The 18,967-nt window shown below is 46.7% G+C and overlaps 1 protein-coding gene across 2 annotated transcripts in view; it reads left to right on the top strand.

Annotated features, from left to right (window-relative positions):
• RNF216 (ring finger protein 216) overlaps window positions 1-18,967 on the top strand; it is a 143,220-nt gene that overhangs the window by 43,314 nt on the left and 80,939 nt on the right. For both annotated transcript variants that reach the window (XM_040455800.1, XM_040455801.1), the window contains exons 8-13: window positions 1,742-1,856; window positions 5,559-5,698; window positions 7,122-7,172; window positions 8,085-8,222; window positions 9,599-9,747; window positions 10,262-10,340. In XM_040455800.1, the coding sequence (XP_040311734.1) occupies window positions 1,742-1,856; window positions 5,559-5,698; window positions 7,122-7,172; window positions 8,085-8,222; window positions 9,599-9,747; window positions 10,262-10,340 (672 nt within the window). The remainder of the gene's footprint in view (window positions 1-1,741; window positions 1,857-5,558; window positions 5,699-7,121; window positions 7,173-8,084; window positions 8,223-9,598; window positions 9,748-10,261; window positions 10,341-18,967) is intronic.

The following is an 18,967-nucleotide window of genomic DNA, read 5'->3' as shown; positions in this document are numbered from 1 at the left end:
CCTCTGCTGTGAAAGAACACCTCCCTCGGGGGTGCTGTGAGATGAGCCGTATCCATGCCGCACGAAGGGCTTAGCTCGCATCAGTGCGGAGGCGCACAGCCATTCCCTTCAGGTTCCCAGACCTCAGATTTTGAAAAGGAAGGGACGGAAGGTAGGTGAAGGTGAAAGGGTGACACTCCCTCTATTGGAGCTGGAATGCTCGTTTTCTCTTGCTTTCACTTTACCAGAGGGCCAACCTAGCTGCTCCCCACAGACATTCAGAATGTGACTTTTTAGCAACATTCCTGTAACACGTACACATCCCTGAACCTTTTACTGTTCACCAAATGAGTATGAAATGCAAACTCTGCAGGTTGCTGCAGATACAGCCTGGGCTCGGTAGCCATCCTTGTCCCCCAGAAGCCCATAGTCCGTAGAGGGGATAACAGGAAGCAGAATCAGACAAATAAGTGTGTAATTACCGTTAGCAGCATTTCGAAAGGAAAAAGGAAAATGTAAGGTTCTCGGAAAAAGTGTAACAAGAGGACCTAAAGTGGACCAAGAGGCTCTGGGAGGACCTCCCTGAGCAAGAGATATTAAGCACAAACCTTGAATGTTCTAGAAGGAGGAGTTCAGTGAGAGGGGTTTGGGGGGATGTCCCTCCCTGGGATGAGGAATACTGTAAAAGAGCTAAGTGGAAGGGAAAGGATCATGAATTCCATCTGGAAAGTGTTGAGTTGCCAGCATGTTGAGTGAGGTCTGTGAGGCCTACAAGTACAAAGAATTCATCTGGATGCTTGAATGGCCAAAGGAAGTGGGTTGGTGGGTGTCATCAGCACACGCAGGGTGACCTCCCCGGCCTGGATGAAGTAGGCACAGGAAGAGAGCTGAGGCTGCCTGGAGGCCTCCCTGCATGTAGAAGCCAAGTAGAGGAGGGTGGCGAGGAGGAGTGGGAAGAGATGGCGCGGGACCCCGGGAGGGAAGAGCAGTCTGCGTCATCCGTGCTGCTGAGAGGCCTGGTGACACGGGGTCTAGAGTTTGCCTCCTGTTACCAAGTAGGTAAGCTAGTTGAAAGATGGGCTTCGGTGCCCGATGGGAAGGGGTTGGAAGATGTCCAGGAGGTGAGGAAACAGTGGACAGATGGCACCTTTGACAGGTTTGGGCAGGGGTGTGGTGGCTGGTACCTGAAAGGGGAAAGAGGCAAGGGGAGGAAGGATTTTTTTTTTAAGATGGCAAAGGCTCGAACACATTGAAGTATCAATTGGAAAGATATGAAAAAGAGAGAAGCTGAGGGTACGGAAGAAAAGGGATTATTACTGCTGGCCTAAGACTCGCGCCTTGCAGTGTGCTGTACAGGGAGAGGACTCAGGGGAAGCCGCAAGCAACATGGGGATGTTCGTGGAAAGTGGATGGGGAGTGTTGGCCAGAGGTAGACCATTTAGGGTATGCCTGTAGAGTGGAACTCGTCAGCCATCTGTTAGGTGACCTACCCTGGACGCAGTCGAGGACAGCTTGAACAGTTGGTGTTTCCTTATGTCGCCCTTTGTCAGTTAGCCTTTGCTTCTGCCCTTGTGGCAGTTTATGAAAGAAGAGAAAATAATGAAATGCTCCCTATTCATTTTGCTGCGGCCCATTTCTGGTAAGCCATGCAGGGGAGATAGCTGAAACTGTGTGTCAGAGAAGGTTTGGGGCTGCCTGGCTTGCTTTCGTGTATTCTTGTGTCCCATTTACAGCGGTAACCTTTCCCTTTCTCAATTTCTAGGCCTTTTCTGATGCCATTAAAAAATGGCAGGAGCTATCACCAGAAACCAGTGGAAAAAGAAAAAAGAGAAAAGAAATGAATCAGTATTCTTACATAGATTTCAAGTTTGAACAAGGTAACGGCCAACTTTGAGTTTTGCTCACAGCCTGTGTAGTGACTGTGCAGACCGTCTCCTTCCCACACAGCCCATAAAGGCCAGTCGTGGCGTGGCCGCCCTGCCGGGCCAGCCCAGGGACCGACTGCATGGACTGCTTTGAGAGCACATCCATGTGTTTAGAAAGTGGCTGTGGTTGCCGCCCACCTTCTTTCTGCCTAGGGAACACCATGACCAGAACATTCTGTGCAGTGTCAGAGTTCACGTGTGAGAAAGTGTTTGGGGACACTCTCAAACTTGGGGGGTGGGGCCTGTCTTGAAGGTGTGACAAGAATTCAGTTTATCTCTGGTGAAATTATCTAGACCAGAGATTGATTATCTGTGTGCCCGAGAAAGTGGCTTCTGCACGGGAAAAGCACACAGCTCCTGAACAGCCACTTGTTTGTTGGACATTCTGTTGTTGATGAAATAATTTCTGAAAGCTCTTCCAGAGGGGTCACTTCGGGTTGGACTTTACATCAGATCTGGTCCAAGTAAACTTGTTGGATTTTACATCAGATGTGATCCGAGTCGTTTGTGTCCAATAAAAGAGCCCGCCATAAAATTTTCGTATAGGTTATGTCAGAAAAAGGATTATTTCCCTTTTGTTTTCTATTTGTCTTTCTCTCAAATCTGCACATAGTTAACGTAACTTGATTGCAGGTGTGACTAAATGGAAACTCTGAGAGGCAACCAGGGAGTTGGAAAGGGTTTGGGTTTCTGAGCTCTTGAGGAAACCCATAGACTCTGAGTTGTGAAGTCCCCAAGCTAGTCTGTGGTACATTGCTCTCCTGCCATGACGTTCTCACACATTTGCCAAAGGCTAAGAAAGTGGGGACAGCGTGTAGGTGGTTCTTCGTTCAGCTAAGTTTATCCACGGTTTAGACTAGGCATCCCAAGTACATAGTCATTCCATATTGTTTTCTAACTTTGAGTGGTAGAGGAAAGAAAGTGCCACTTTGCAAGATGGTCCACTCCCTTGTTGGTCAGCTCTGTCTTTTACGGAGTTCTTTTATATCCGGTCAAAATGTTCCCAAAATTTCCTGCCATGGGTGTAGTTCTTGTCTCTGAGAAGACTTGGAATCTGTCTGTTGCTGCTTCATCTTCCTGACTGCCCTTCTCTGTGTGTCTCCTCTGCTTGTCAGAAGCTCTTTGAAAGTCTGGGTGGACATACTCCACGTGAGTCTGCTGCGTGGAGACAACACACAGCATTGATATTTATGACTTACAGATACATTTAACCTTTCTACACAGCAGCTTATAAGTACAGATAGTCTCAGAGTCCTCTATCTGTTCCAGGAATCTCATTGTCCACCTTTTCAGCCGTTTGCCATCCAAGCACTGCTATTTGGGTTGTACCTTGCTTGGCTCAAAGAGGAGACAGGATTCCCCCTCCACTGTTTATGGTTTAATCCGTTGATAACTACACAGTCTTCTCATGAAGATTCTGGGAGCATTTGGATGTAAACTGAGCATTAATAAAAAATACAACCTATCATCTCTTGCAAAGCTGACCAAGAAAATAAGACACAAATTGCCAATATTAGGAGTTAGCACCTTTTATGGGGGATATCACTGTAGACCCTACAGACAGCCAAAGTGAATACTGTGAACAGCTTTGCACACAAAGATTTTACAAGTGAAATGGACCAGTTCCTCAAAAAACACAGACTACCAAGACTTACCCATGTTCAGATAGATCATTTGGATAGCCCTGTAGCTATTAAGGAAATTGAATCCACTGTTTTCCATGTCTTCCAAAAAAGAAATCTCCAGCCTCAGTTGAATCCACTAGAAAATTCTTCCAAACTTTTTTAGAAGAATGAACATTAATTCTGTACAGTATCTTCTAATAACAAAAGCAGACAAAGACAGTACGAAAACTAGACCAATATCTGTAAATAGACATGCAAAAATCGCTAATAAAATATTAGCAAATAGGACATAGTGATACACAAGAAAATTGTGTGCTGTGACCAAGTCGAGTATATTCCAGGGGTGCAAGGCTGGTTTAATATTTTGGAAAACAATCCATATAATCCACCATATTAAGAGACTAAAGAAGAAAAATTACATCATATTAATTGGTGCAGAAAAGGTGTTTAATAATATTTCACACCTGCGTATGATTAAAACCCAGAAAGGAATTTGGGAGGAGCTTCTTCAACTTGGTAGCATCTGCAAGAAAACCTAAAGCTAATGTCCTGTTTAATGGTGAATCCTTGCCCCCTAAAATTGGGAACAGGGGAAGGATGTCTTCTATTTACTGCTATTCAGCATGTACTGGAAATTATAGCTAGTGGAGTAAAGTAAACACACAGATCAGAAAGGAAGAAATAAACTGCCCCTATAAGCAGATAACGTGATTGTCTATAGGAAACTCCAAGGATACGTCTAGAATTATTGAATGAGTTCAGTATCACTGCAGGGTACGACGTCAACCGACAAAAACCAATTGTATGCCAGAATGAGTATGTGGAAATCAAAGTTTAAAATACAATGCTATTTATAATTATTCCCCCACACCTCCAAATTAAATATGTAGGTGTAAATCTAACAAAACACTTATAAGACCTGTGTGACAAAAACTACAGAACGCTGAAGAAAGAAATCAGAGGAGAAAGAAGTCAATGGAGACGTGTATTGTGTTCATGGACAGGAAGACTCCGCATAGGAAAGACGTAAATCCTCCCCAAATTGATACACAAGCTTAATGTAATTCCTGTCAAAATCCCGGCAAGACTTTCTGGTGGCTACAGGCAACCTTACCCTAAAATTTACAGGGAAAGGCAAGGTACTGGAATAGCTAATTTAATTGTTAAAAAGAATGAAGTGGGGGAGAGGTGTCAGGAACCTGATGTAGAAAATAATTGATAAAGCAAAAGATACTATGAAGAAGAGACGTTAGTGAAAGAATAGAAGGTTTGGGTGGAATAGACAGTTTTCTGGAAAATGTAAGTTCTGAAATCCACAAAAATAAAAAACCTGAACAGGTCAATTGCATGGTCTGACATCTGTCATTGTGTTGTTTTTTATTCTAAATGTTGCTTACCATGAACGTAGGTACTACTGTTTGAGCTGTTCTGTAGGAAGGTGTTCAAAGTAAAAAGTTCAAAACGCGTTGATCAGATGCCTGGGCACCTGCCAGAATGGCTAAAATTACAGGCCAATGGCACAGGTGCTGAGGACGTGGTGTGACTGGAGCTCGCACGCATTGCCGGAGGAGGGAGAGTGCACCTTGCTTGGCACCACTGTTTGGAAAATCGGTGCTGTTTTCTGAAGCTGCAGACATGCAGCTCTGTGATCCAGCACGTCCACTCCGTCACGTGTGCTCAGCTGAAGCGCAGACGTGTTCCTAACAACCCAAAACTATACACCCAACTGCCCTTGGTAGAATGGCTAATAAACTGGTATATTCACATGGTGCAATACTGCTACGACAGGAGGGCCCTTCCAGTTGGAGCATAACAAGGGGGAAGAAAACATGGAAGTCAAAAAGTGCGTGATAGGTTAGGGAACGGTAAGGGACCAAGTTTTCCCAGACGGTAGAATGTGTTCTGGAGAGTCAGAAACGCACTGCCTGAGGGTGTGGGGGGGGGACTGGGCCCCAGAAGACTGGGATGGCCGCCCTGCGTTCCTAGCAACAGCTGTCTGCATGATCTTGTGTGGTCACATATCTTCCAGGTGACATAAAAATAGAAAAGAGGATGTTCTTTCTGGAAAATAAGCGGCGACATTGTAGGTCCTATGACCGGCGTGCCCTTCTTCCAGCTGTGCAGCAAGAGCAGGAGTTCTATGAGCAGAAAATCAAGGAAATGGCAGAGGTAGGAGAGTGGATTTGGGGTGTGTTTCTGGGGTTCTGGTTTGCTCTTAGGGCTTAGTATAGAATGGTCCTTTAAGGGGTGCCTGGCTGGCTCAGTTGGAAGAGCATGCGACTCTTGATCTCATGAGTTCAAGCCCCACGTTGTGGTATGCAGACTTAAAAATCTTTTTTTTGTTGTTTTTATTTACTCAGGAGAGAGTGTGAGCACAGTTGAACGCGACGCGCGGCCGATCGAACAGATAGATAGATAATGCCAAGCAAGCACCACGCTCAGCATGGAGCCTGACATAGGGCTCAATCCCATGACCTTGGGACCATGATCTGAGTCAAAATCAAGAGTCAGACACTGAACCAACTGAGCCATCCAGGCGCCCCTACTTAAAAAGTCACTTGAAATAAGTCTATGTGGTTATGCCATTAACTTGATAAACAGCGGGGTTTTGATATGATAAATGATAAACAAGTTTGTAAGTTTTAAGGAGTTGGTTTTTTATTTGCTTTTATTTGATTTTATAAAATATTTTTAGTTCTGAAGTCAAAACTGTAAAACAAGGAACAGAGAGACCTACCTTCTGTCCTGTCCCTTCTTCCCATGACCCCTGAGTCCCTCTATATGTAACCATTATTAATAGTTTTTAGTCTGTCTTTCCTTATTTTATGTAAAAGCAGATATATTGGGAGGAGGTTGTTTTCTGTTGTTCTTGCTCCCTTACCTGGAAGGCAGCCCACTTTTCTGCCCCTTGCCTTTAAACTTAATAGTGCACCCTGCTGGTCACTGTTAGGCAAGCCAGAGATTCTCCTTTCCTTTTTAAAACCGCCTGGTGTGCAGTTTTCTGCATTACCCGTGTTAATTCGGTGATTCCTCTTGGTGGACGTTTAAGGTGTTTCCGTGGTAAAAACCCCCACGTGTACCTGATTTCCTTTCTGCCCCAGAGCGTCTTGGGGATACGTTCCTGGAAGTGCAGGTGATGAGTCAAAGGGTAATTGCTCACGTAACTTAGTCCTGTGGTGCTAGGTGTGCCCGTAGCGGTCATGTGAGCGGAGTGCCTGCGTCGCTCCAGCCGTGCCGACAGAACACCGGGTCAGACTAGGTTGTGGCCCGTTCACATTACTGTTTGCTTGCGCTAGTCTTTGCTGTTCAGAAGTGTTATGTACACGGATTTTCCCTCATTCCTTCCACATTTTGAATCCGATGTAAGCAAGCTTCCCCCATATTTTCCAGTATTTGTTCGGTTTCCTTTTTTATATTTAGCTTTCTGGTGCATTTTAAATTTACTCTGAGGTAACTTTTTAAACCACTACACCGTGTAAGCGAAGAGATGATTTTTTGTAATTGAGTCCTTTTGTGTTTATGAAAGTAAATGCTAAATGCTTGTGGCATCTTTCCTAAATTGTATCTGCATGTATTATTTTTTGTTCCCCAGCATGAAGACTTTCTGCTCGCCCTGCAGATGAATGAAGAGCAGTATCAAAAGGTAGTTTGAAATCCCACGAATTCATTTTTTCTGGGTATTTACGTGACCTGTTTTCTTTACGACATTTCCCGGTGGCAGATTTTGGTTCCTGTATAACCTGTTGATGTACTGACTTTGTGGTTCAGCCAACTTGCAGTCAGATACTTGAACCATGGTTGGCACTCTTGATCCCAGACTGGGTCAGAATTGAAGCAGAGAGAATGACAGAATTGTTCGTCTTGAAAAACATTGCCTGGAATCCGTTAGGCTCTTAGAGGCAGATTTAGTTCCGGTGCCAAAGGGTTAGAAGGAAGCGCCGTGTCTGACCTGAGGACCAGGTGACTTGTACGCTCTCTGCTGTCCTCATGTAGCGGCCTTTTCTAGCACGGAGGGAATGGACTGGTGACTGCCTCAATCTCTACCATTAGCGAGAGGAGCAAGTTCACGGTCCTCACGGTGCCGGAAGTTGCTGCACTAGCTAGTTTCAGGGGCCGCTGCACATAGAGCTGGGGCTCAGATGCAGCCCCTCACACTCCTGCCTTCTTACAAGAGAGCAAAACCTACTTTTTGAAGCTTTTCGCAATAACATCCTTCATGCCACTTTCCCCTGACTCGTGTAATCATGTCAGCGTCGGGAGAATAGGTGTGCTCGCTCTACTGGCAACATGGGATTCCTGATACGGTAACTTTGTACAAAGGATGCCTCCAAAGAATAAAAACCCATGACGGTTCTCCCTGTCTCCGGTTATAGATTACTATTTGTATTAGCATCTCGGGCTAGACTTAGGGAGGAAAGAACAATTCATCATTGTTTGATGGCGTCTGAAGGTTGCTTTTTACCTCAGAACGTGTTTGGGGATGGGGGACCGTGGCCCATAGCTGCCCGTCTGCTTCCGCGCGGGGCGTCTCACGAGTGTCTCTGACGGCCCGCAGGACGGCCAGCTGATCGAGTGCCGCTGCTGCTACGGGGAGTTTCCGTTTGAGGAGCTGACGCAGTGTGCGGACGCGCACTTGTTCTGCAAAGAGTGTCTCATCAGATACGCCCAAGAGGCCGTCTTCGGATCTGGGAAGGTGAGAACATGGGACATGTCCACGCGTGCGAGGTGTTCACAGAGGATGCGACACACTTACCAGTGCACATGCCCCGTGGAATGGCCCTTTGGGGGGTGAGACAGGCTGGCGTGTGTGGGATTCCTAGGCGGTCCCTGCTTGCAGCGATGGTGTCGTAAGCGAGTGGCGTCACTCTCCGTGCCCGGTGCCCCCCTGTGCCTGCTCCAGGAGCACCTCCTTCACTCATCTTCATTTTCATAACAAAAAGCCTGAACTCAGAGGTCTTTGTAGCTATGTGAATATGTGAGAGTGTGTTGTTGGGGTTTTTTTTAATAAAATTTTTGAAGAATTTGATAGTTGCGTTAAAATGAATAACTGTCGGGCGCCTGGCTGGTTCAGTCTGATGAATATGTGACTCTAGATCTTGGGCTCGTGAGTTTGAGCCCCACATCGGGTGTAGAGGTTAGTTAAAAATAGGTAAGTAGGCTTGGAAAAAAAAATGAACAACCGTACAAGATCATATTTCTCTGTCCAGAGTTGGTGTCTCTTGACATTAGCATAACACGGTGTGGGAAGGAGTTTTGTCTTAATAAATGCCTAAAACCCAAAATTGCTTTTTGTGAATGCCTAACCAATAATCAAACCACTCAGCCTCAGTTATTCTAAAGCTGCTTGTACTTGAGTCAAGAACTGAGTAACGGGGGCAGAGCGGTGTGACAGGCAGAATGATGGCCTCCCCAGAGACGTCCATGTCCTCATCCCAGAGCCTGTGGAATGTTACCTCCATGGCACAGGGGAACTAAGGTTGCTAGTCTGGTGGCCTTGAAATGGGAGACGACCCTGCGTTATCCGGGCGGGCCCAGTGTAATCACAGGAGTCCTTAAAAATGGATGCGAGAGCAGAAGAGGACGTGGCGTGACGTGGGAAGGACTCGGTGAGCTCCTGGTGGCTTTGAAGACAACGTCCAGGGCCCTCGGGTGCAGCTGTCCCGGAGGCCGTTGTCCTTTCTCCTGGAAGAGCTCTACTCTGTACTCTCGTCAGTCCCTCGTACCACTCACCTCCGCCTCCCATGTGGTCTCAACCTCCAGCTTTTCAGGGCCTGTGGAGGGAATCCGTTCGCTTCTCACAAATCCCTCCTTTTCAGACACTGTGCCGTGTCCTTCCTCATCACTCTCCCGTGTCCCTGTGGTTTGGACTGTGACGGGCCCTCTGGTGCCACCAGAGATGGACTTTGTAGGGTTTATTCATGCTTTCCTTATTTTGAGTGTGATCTCCTTCCTATCCACTATTTATTTGCTTCCCGTTGAGGAATACATTGAGCCACTGAGGCTTCCGTGTTTCTGAAAACTTGGTTGAGTTTTCTTTTCTTTCCTTGTCTCCTGACCTTCCGATTCTAGTCAGAGCTCAGCTGCATGGAGGGCAGTTGCACGTGTTCATTCCCGGCCAGCGAACTGGAGAAGGTGCTTCCCCAGACCGTCCTGTATAAGTACTACGAGCGGAAAGCGGAAGAAGAAGTGGCCGCCGCTTACGCCGATGAGCTTGTCAGGTGAGTCCTCTGAGTTGGAGCTTGTCGCCTGTGATCTCAGTCCCCGTTCGGAAGACTGCCTGACCACTGTCACAGACGACGAAACCTCGGTGACAAAGCTGATCTTCCAGGTCTTCTGGCAGTTTTCTCCTGAGCAGTAACGATCATTTTACTAAGGGAAGATCTGCCTTTCGTGTTCGTAACCACATTCCTTGCACCTCTCATCGCTTGGTTTATAGGACCGTCATTACACACGGGGTTGGGGGGCCGGGGGAGAGATGACATAGGTGCGAGGCGTTCTCACAAAGGTAGAAGGTCTGTGTTTACGGAGTGGTTTACACTGAGGCGGGACTCGGAGTGGCACCTGCATTTCCTGATAAGAGCCAGCATGATGGAGAGCCTCAGTCCGTGTTTTAATTAAAAGTCAGGAGATACAGCTGTTCCGCCGAAAACCCCATCTTCGTGGGAACGGTCACAGGGAGCAAGTCAGGCTTCCGTATTCTGAGCAATATTCCTTCTGCCGTTTTGATCGTAGGTGCCCCTCCTGTAGCTTTCCAGCCCTGTTGGACAGCGACGTGAAGAGGTTCAGCTGTCCCAATCCTCGCTGCCGAAAGGTAGGGAGGCACATGTTTTTCCGTATTCGTATTTGAATTATGGTATTGCGGACAACACTAATGGCCCAGATGGTGACTGGTTGCATGCTGACCTGTGAGCAGGATTTGTGTGCTCTGCTTTTCGTGAAAGCAAATGAAGATCACCACTTGTGAATCATGCTTGACTTGGTTACAGAGAAACGGGCCACGTGTGGAATCCTGTCACAAAGCTCTGGACCCCTGTTTTATGCCTTTTCCTAGGAGGGCAGATAGCTTCACGTCAAACGTGAAGGGTTTCTAGTTTCTTCTACTGGGCCAGCATTTTTCTTGATTGCTCTTTTCACTACCCTGCTGTGCTCAGATACTTCCCCTGTGTGCACACATATGCGTGTACACACACACATTCTCTCTCTCCCTCTCCCTCTCTCTCCCCCTCCCTCCCTGTGGCTTTCGAAGTCCAAGTGACACTGCTTTGATTAAAGGACTGGGCATCATGGCATCCTCTCTGTCGCATCTGATTATTCACTGTTCTCAGGAGAACCGATTGTGTCGGGTGAGACCGAAGCCATCTAAGCACCTCGTGGCAGAAAATGTTTCTTCTTTTTAACTAGGCTCCTCTGTTAACTAAAAGTGTTTTAAAATGTGTCAACTATTGGGGCGCCTGGGTGGCTCAGTCGTTTAAACATCCGGCTTCGGCTCAGGTCATGATCTCGCAGTTTGTGGGTTCGAGCCCCACGTTGGGCTCTGTGCTAACAGTTCAGACCCTGGAGCCTGCTTCAGATTTTGTGTCTCCTCCTCTTCTGTGCCCTTCCCACGCTCATGTTCTGTCTCTCAATAATAAACAAACGTTAAAATTTTTAAAAATAAAATAAAAATGTAAATGTGTTAACTGTTTACAAACCACTTAGAGCTTTTGATAAATATGGGCAGCAACCTAGACAAGTATTTTTAAACCATTTTTCTAAAATAGCACGACCAGAGGGGCACCTGGGTGGCTCAGATAAGCATCCACCCAGGTCTTTTTCTCAGGGTTGTGAGTTCAGGCCCTGCACTGGGCTCTGCATTGGGCTCTGCACTGGGCATGGAGCCTACTTTCAAAAAGAAAATAGCATGACAAGAGTTGAACATTATAATATCTCTGCCTTATGGGAGAGGGGAGAAATGAAAGTAGTCATTGGAAAAGGAGGAAGAAACTAAACTAATGGACGAAACTTTATTCCCTTTGTTTTCAGCATTCACATTTCTATGTAAAATCTGAATGCATTCTTAGAACTGATGTGTCCATGTAATAATTTATCCCCACTGCAGGCTGTTGCTATAACAGTTGTCCCAGTAGTCTCCGGCTTTTGGAACTAAGCGTAGTACCTGTCTGCCCTGTGTGCTTCCCATGCACCCAGCACCAGAATGCCTGGGGAGGCCCCAGTAGCCAAGGGAAGGAAAGGTAGGGGTGTGGGGGGAAGTGAAGATGTTGGAATATTCTAGGTCTGAGGAACAGTAGCATACTGAAGGCTTACAGACCTAGGTGGGGTCAGGCCATGCAGGCCTGGAGCACCAGTAAGAGAGGGGGGACAAAGGGACAGGTAACAGGGAGGTCTCTCTGGCTGTTGTGTAGTCCAGGTGAAAGATGCACATCACTGCCACCAACTGTGGAGTCTCCATGAATTGCCTAAGGTGGAGCTGGGAACTGCACTTCCTGATAGAATTCCAAATTAGACCCTGCCGATAAAAGTGTTCATACACAATTTGGAAGACTGAAGGTACAGCCATTATTCTCCAAAGACAGTTACGCTCATGTGTCTGACAGTGTCCTGTGAGTGTCTTGAGAACATCCAACCTGAGATGTGAGTGAAAGTCTCCCAGTGGCTTTTAAGATCTGAAGCAGAGGGGCGTCTGGGTGGCTCAGTCAGTTAAGCTTCCGGCTCCCGATCTCAGCTCAAGTCTCAATCTCAGGGTCATGAGTTCAAGCCCCATGTTGGACTCCACACTAGGCATGAAGCCTACTCTTAAAGGATCTGATGCAGAAACATCAAATATTCCGCTTCCTTTCTGTGGAAGGGATATACGTGCCCTGTTGAACTTGGAGGTGGTCATGTAACTTCTTTTGGTCAATGAAATGCCAGTCTGGATGAAGTCAGTCACTTGCAGGAAAAGTGGTCAAAACATGATATGGGGTAATGTCAAGAAGATGGCACAGTCAGCAGCCTCAGACCCTCCCCCTTCCCCCCCCCCCCCCCCGAAACGCTGATGAGCAGTACACAGACCAGTTCCCTTTGGGAGAAATTTAGAAACCAGTTAAGAGGTTCCCTCATTCCAGACAGTGCAAAGCCAGCTGTATTAAAGCCTATGGAAACATTCATGGAACTCTGTTGCCAGAACCACTCCCACCTGCGCATCCAGGAAACCCCTAAATCCTAGCTTCCCCCCTGGAGGGGGGAAAGGAAAGACTGGAGCGTATATCTGGCATCCAGACTTCTTGGGCAGCTACCCAAGGGGCTGGCTTCTGTCTTTCCTGAATCTAAGCACTGACAGGAAGGGGCACCAGGTTGGAGGCTGCTGCGAACAGAGGCAACGTTTTATTTACTTACTACGTTTTATTTATTTATTTACTTTTTAAGTTTTTCAGTGTTTTGTTTTTGAGAGAGAGAGAGAGAGAGAGAGAGAGAGAGACAGGGCATGAACAGGGGAGGGACAGAGAGGGAGGGAGACACAGAATTCTAAGGAGGCTTCGGGATGTCAGCACAGAGTCCAAACTCACAAACCACGAGATCGTGACCTGAGCCGAAGTTGGATGCTTCATCAGCGGAGCCACCCAAGCACCCTAATTTTATTTTTTTTTTAATTTAAGTAGCTCTGTACCCAACATGGGGCTTGAAGTCACGACCCCTAGATCAAGAATTGCATGCTCTACCGAATGAACCACCCAGGCACCCCCAAAGGCAGTATTTTAAACTAGCATACGCTCCTGTACCTTTGCCCTTCCCCTCAACTTAGTGTGGAAAGAACTAGAGAAAAACTCCCAACTTCTGGCTTCTCCCCGGGAATAGGGAAAGAGTTGGAACGTGTGTCCAGTCTTCCGGCTTTTGGGAGTACTGTCTACAGGACTGGTTGTTGTCTCGCCGGACTCAGAGCACTGACGGGATCCTGCATGCTCTAGATGCCTGGATGCCTCTGAGAACACAGGAGAGCCGAGAGGCTGGCTACCACCCCAGAGGACCCACAGTTCACACAGATGGAGGCAGAGGCTGATACAGCTTGGCAGCTTCTCAGGGAAAGGAAGAGTGGAGCATGTACCCAGTTTCTAGCTTCTTGGGGAAGGAGGTTTTTTAAGGGACTAGTTTGTTTCTTGCCGAGCTCAGCATTGATGAGACCCACCCTACTCTAGATGCCCAGGAACCGCGGAGAACGAGAAGGAGCTGGACAGTTTACACCAGCTCCAGAGAACCTGCAGTACCGTAGACCGACACCAGAGGGAGAAAGAAATTGAAGGCTCAGGAATAAGGAAGCTGTGAAACTTCTCAAATTGGGAATTCACGCTTAATTCCAGAGAAGACATATCCTCAGTAACAGCTCCCAGAATCTCTAGGTAGGCTGATTGGTGAAGGTCTTTCCCTGCACAAAGCCAGTGTGTAAAGACTGGGAGAGGTGACTGTTGCTTAAAATGTGTAGATCCTACCACACAGTAACAAGGCACAAGAAAAACATGGTCCAACCAAAGGGACAAAGTAGATCTCCAGAAAGGACCCTGTAGAAAGGGAGGTATGAGAATTACATGACAAAGAATTCAAAATAATCATAAAGCTGTTAAACAAGCTCAGGAAAATGATATGTGAACAAAATGGGAGTATCAACAAAGAGAAAATATAGAGAAGAATCCCAATAAAATTTGGAGCTGAAGAGTATAGTAACTGACGGACAATTTCACTACAGGGATTCAGTATCCAGTTTGACTAAACAGAAAAAAGAATTAGTGAACCCAAAGACAAGTCATTTGAAATTACTTAGAAGAGCAAAAAGAAAAAAAAATGAACAAGGAAAGCTTAAGAGACAAATGCGAGGGACACCATCAAGTGAAACAGTGTATATCTTATAAGAGTTTCAGAAGGAGAAGGGAGAAAAAGACAGAAAGCTTATTTGAAAAAATAATGGCCAGGGGGCGCCTCAGTGGCTCAGTCGGCTAAGGGCCCAACTTCGGCTCAGGTCATGATCTCGTGGTTTGTGAGTTCGAGCCCCGCTTCAGGCTCTGTGCTGACAGCTCAGAGCCTGGAGTCTGCTTTGGATTCTGTGTCTCCCTCTCTCTCTCTCTCCTTCCCCCACTCCTGCTTTGTCTCTATCTCTCTCTCAAAAATAAACGTTAAAAAATTGTTTAAACATGAACAAAGGACTCGAATAGACAGTTTTTCGGGGCGCCTGGGTGGCGCAGTCGGTTAGGCGTCCGACTTCAGCTCAGGTCACGATCTCGCGGTCCGTGAGTTTGAGCCCCGCGTCGGGCTCTGGGCTGATGGCTCAGAGCCTGGAGCCGGTTTCCAATTCTGTGTCTCCCTCTCTCTCTGCCCCTCCCCCGTTCGTGCTCTGTCTCTCTCTGTCCCAAAAAAAAAAAAAAAAAAAAAGTTTTTCAAAGAAGACGTACAAATGGCCAACAGGTGTATGAAAAGGTGCTCAACATAACTAATCATCAGGGATATGCAAATCAAAACCCCAGTGAGATCACTTCACATCTACTGGGATGTACACTCTCACAAAAAGGAAAAAGAAAATGACAAGTGTTGACAAAGATGTGCAGAAATGTAAACCATTGTGCGTTGTTAATGGGCGTGTAAAACAGTACATCCCTGTGGAAAACAGCATGGGGTGTCCTCAGAAAATTAAAAATAGGGGCGCCTGGCTTGCTCAGTTGATGAAGCATGTGCCTCTTGATCATGGGGTAGTAAGTTTGAGCCTCGTGTGTGGAGATTACTTAATAAAGTCTTTGCAAAATTAAAAATAAAGCTACCATATAATCTAGGAATCCTACTGCTGAGTATTTGTCCTAAAAAATTAGAAACAGGATCTTGAAGAGATATTTGTACTCCTGTGTATTGCATTATTGTTCGCGGTAGCCAAGATCCGGAAACCACCTAAATGTCCATCCATGGATGAATGGCTAAAGGAGATATCTATCCATACAATGGAATGTTATTCGGGTTTTTTAGAAAAAACAAGTCCTGGGGTGCCTGGGTGGCTCAGTCAGTTGAGCATCCAGCTCTTGATTTCGGCTCAGAGTTGTGAGATCAAGCCTCGCGGGGCTCTGCATCGGGCTCCCCACTGAGTGTGGAGCCTTCTCAAGATTCCCTCCCTCCCTTTGCTCCACAAGTGCACATGAGCTCTCTCCAAAAAACAAAGAAATCCTGTCATGCTACAACATGAGCGAACCTTGAAAATATTATACTAGTGAGACAAGCCCATCACAAAAGGACAAATACTGTAGGATTCCACCTACTGGAGGTGTAGTCCCTTGCAGAAGCGGAAAGTAGAAGGTGGCTCCAGAGGCGGGGGGGCGGATAGGAAGCTGCCGTGCGGTGGGTATAAAATTTCAGTCACGCAAGATGCACACGTTCTAGAGGCCTGCTATGCAACAGTGCACACGCAGTTAGCGATACCGTACTGTACGCTGTAAGATTTGTTAATAGGATTTCACTTGTTTGGTTTTTTTTAAACACGATAGAGAGAGATCTAATGGTTTGTTGTCTCTTTTCCTTCTGCCAAGATGGACATGTAGAAATAAGTCTCTCTCTTGAGCTACCGGAGTTTGAATTTATTCCCACCAGCATGACTTAACACGTCCGGACCAATACAGATCATGACTATGAGTATGGAGACTATGAGTATGGGGAAAAAGAGCAGATTTGAAAGATAATGGCGAGATAGGATTCGAAGAAGATATTCTGACTGTGGGGGCAGGGAGAAGTCCAGATGACTCACTCACTTCTCTGGTTTAGTCCACTAAGTGGGTGATGATGCTATTCACACACAATTGAAAATAGAAGAGAAAGAGATTCCAGGAGAGAAGGTTAATTCTGTTTCGGGAAGGCGGAGTTTTGAGGATGGGGAGATTGGAGTATGTGCATGTTTTGCTAATGCCTGGCACGTGGTAGGTGCTCGGGAATTACTTGCAAAGTGCTAGAGTCGGGAACATGAGGTGAGAGCTAAGCTAGAGGAAAATCTGGGGAGTCAGGAGTAAGAAGCATTGAAAGGAGGGAGCCCCGGGACAGGGAACGCAGCTGGGAATACAGCAGGCCTGCGGTGGGGCATTTAGGAAGTAGGTGACCGAGTTAGGAAATGTTGCTAGCATTTGATTTAGGATCTCTTCAGATGCATAGGTGAGTTTGGGGAAATTATTATCTTTAAAGTGGTGAGTCCTGCTAACTTCAAAGTAGGTATTTCCATTTATGCAGATCTTTTCACGTCCCTTGGTAACGTTTTCCAGTAAAGAAAGTGCATCAGAAGGCAGGTGTTATCAATTACGGTGTCCTTCAGCAGAACTTGACCCACCCCTGCAGGTGATAGCATGCGCCTTCGCCTTAGAGACGTGCTCTCTGCCACTGGGGTGAGGTCTGCAGAGGTTGGCCCACCATGGAAAATAAAGTGAAAACTGTCTCTTGGGAACCTGCACCCAGGAGAGCTTACCATTAGGACCAACCTGGTCCATTCTTATCAAGCGCTATGGAGAGTCACCACTAGGTGGCACTGATACTCCACGAGGAAGGGTTTTCTCTGGAGCATTTCAAAAGTATGTCAGTCAGCAAGACACCATCTCCTAAACAGAATTGACAGTATTCTTTTGGGCTTAGTACCAAAGCAAATCAGTATGTGCATTCAGAATGTAACCTCAAAGATGTCAGTGTTTTTAGAACATACGCTTTGACCTTTAGACTTACACAAATTATCTTTATGATGTTTCTTCTCAACTAGGTGGCTAAACAAACCGTTCATCCTTGAAGGTTGCTAATGTTTAAGAAATGAGCCACAAACTGATTCTGGCCCACATGAGACTAAGGGCATCTGCTTCCTCATTGCGGCATCTTTGCCAGTAATCTAAACTCCGGTTACATTTCCAGGAACTTGTCATTCTGAGATGAGGCGTTTATATTAATGCATTATCTAGACGGGGGCTTGAATGCCTGGACTCATTCCTCCAAAATCCCTGAAGAGAATGAGATCCTGTATCTTTGATGAAATGGAGAGAGAGTCTTTGTCTCATTGATATGATGGAATGCTTTTGTCCAGGCCCTTAGCGCCCTGTGTGTTTTCAGATAAAGGATTCATCAGTTTGTTTTCAGCATGCTGCTTTTAGGAATGAATTGGATGTTTGGTGTGGGACTGCTGAGTGTTAGATAAAAGGAGATTTCAAAGCGATGCTCCTGGAATATTTATTCCCTGTTGAGTCCTTCTGTACCTTCCCAGAACCATAGATTTGTTCCATAAATTCAGAGGTTTGTAGGTAGAACTTTCCAGAATGGTAGCCAGGGCCACCAGGTGGAGGTTTGAGAATATTCAGGAAGTAAGTGCTCAAGAAGGGAGACCTATCAGGCCATGAGACTTCAGTCCACAGAACTGTGAAGGACACCTGGTTTGGTGTCCCTTAGTGAGGCTGAGAGGGTGAGTGTGGCTGTGCAAACACTCGTCTGTTCCCAGTGTCACATGTCTTTGTTTCCCTGTCTCTTTCTTGCTTTCTTTTCCTATGTCTCTCATCTCTCTTCCCTACACATCTTTTTCTACCCTTTCTAGGCCCTGTCCTATCCTTTGTAGCTTTCAGTGTTATTGATTGACTCTGTAGCAGTGAAATCCAACCAAAATTCACATCTGCAGTGAGCCAGTTTGTTGCTAAAAAACAGGCATCTGCAGCCGCCTACAGTAGCTGAATGGCTGCGTGAAGAGCATGTCAATGAGCCTGGCCCAGCTGTCAGTGCCAGGGTGGCTCCAGCTGTGACAGTGGACGGTTGGCACTTATTAGCAGCACTATAATTTGAGCCCCAGCCAGTCAGCTGACTCTTGTGCTGAGCACAGGCATTTACATTTATCTAGATGTGAATGAAGCTTGATCCTCTTGTTCCCACTACTAGGGAGGATCTTTATTCAGGAAGTTATGTTGACAAGAACCGAATGTTTGGGTAACAAAAGGATTTTTTAAGTTCCAGAGTGAGGGCTCATTCACTGGCGTGGAAGTCCATGTTGCGTGATGCGAGTCCACACAGGGAGTGGGGTGGGGTGGGAATTCCCTCTCGGGGGAGGTGGCCTGCCCCTGCTCGCAAGGTGAGTCACTTCCTTCCGAGGGTTCTCGCTGAATAGCTTAAGACCTCGGGCTGCAGTGGTGCGCAGGCATGCTGGGTAGGTGCCTCACAGGACTCCCGGCATTCCCCACAGCTGCCCTACCAAGTGGCCACGGAGGTGTGAAGTCGGGTGACAATATCACCCAGTGGCGAGAACCCAGAGGGAGGCCTCCCCACCTCAGACACGATCCCAGAGGGGATCCCAGGCGGCATCCGTGTCAGCCGCCCTCCCGTCAAGCACGGAGCGGAGCTGGCATCATGGCAGTGAGGTTTCAGGATTTAATCCTATGTTGAACTTAATATTTTTGTCATTTTCCACTTTTTAAAGTTCCTCATAGCAAA

The sequence above is a fragment of the Herpailurus yagouaroundi genome, unplaced genomic scaffold (genome assembly GCF_014898765.1).
Source record: "Herpailurus yagouaroundi ecotype Mexico unplaced genomic scaffold, PumYag 216, whole genome shotgun sequence".
In the NCBI taxonomy this organism is placed as follows: Eukaryota; Metazoa; Chordata; class Mammalia; order Carnivora; family Felidae; genus Herpailurus; species Herpailurus yagouaroundi.
This window is presented reverse-complemented; position numbering and strand designations above follow the sequence as displayed.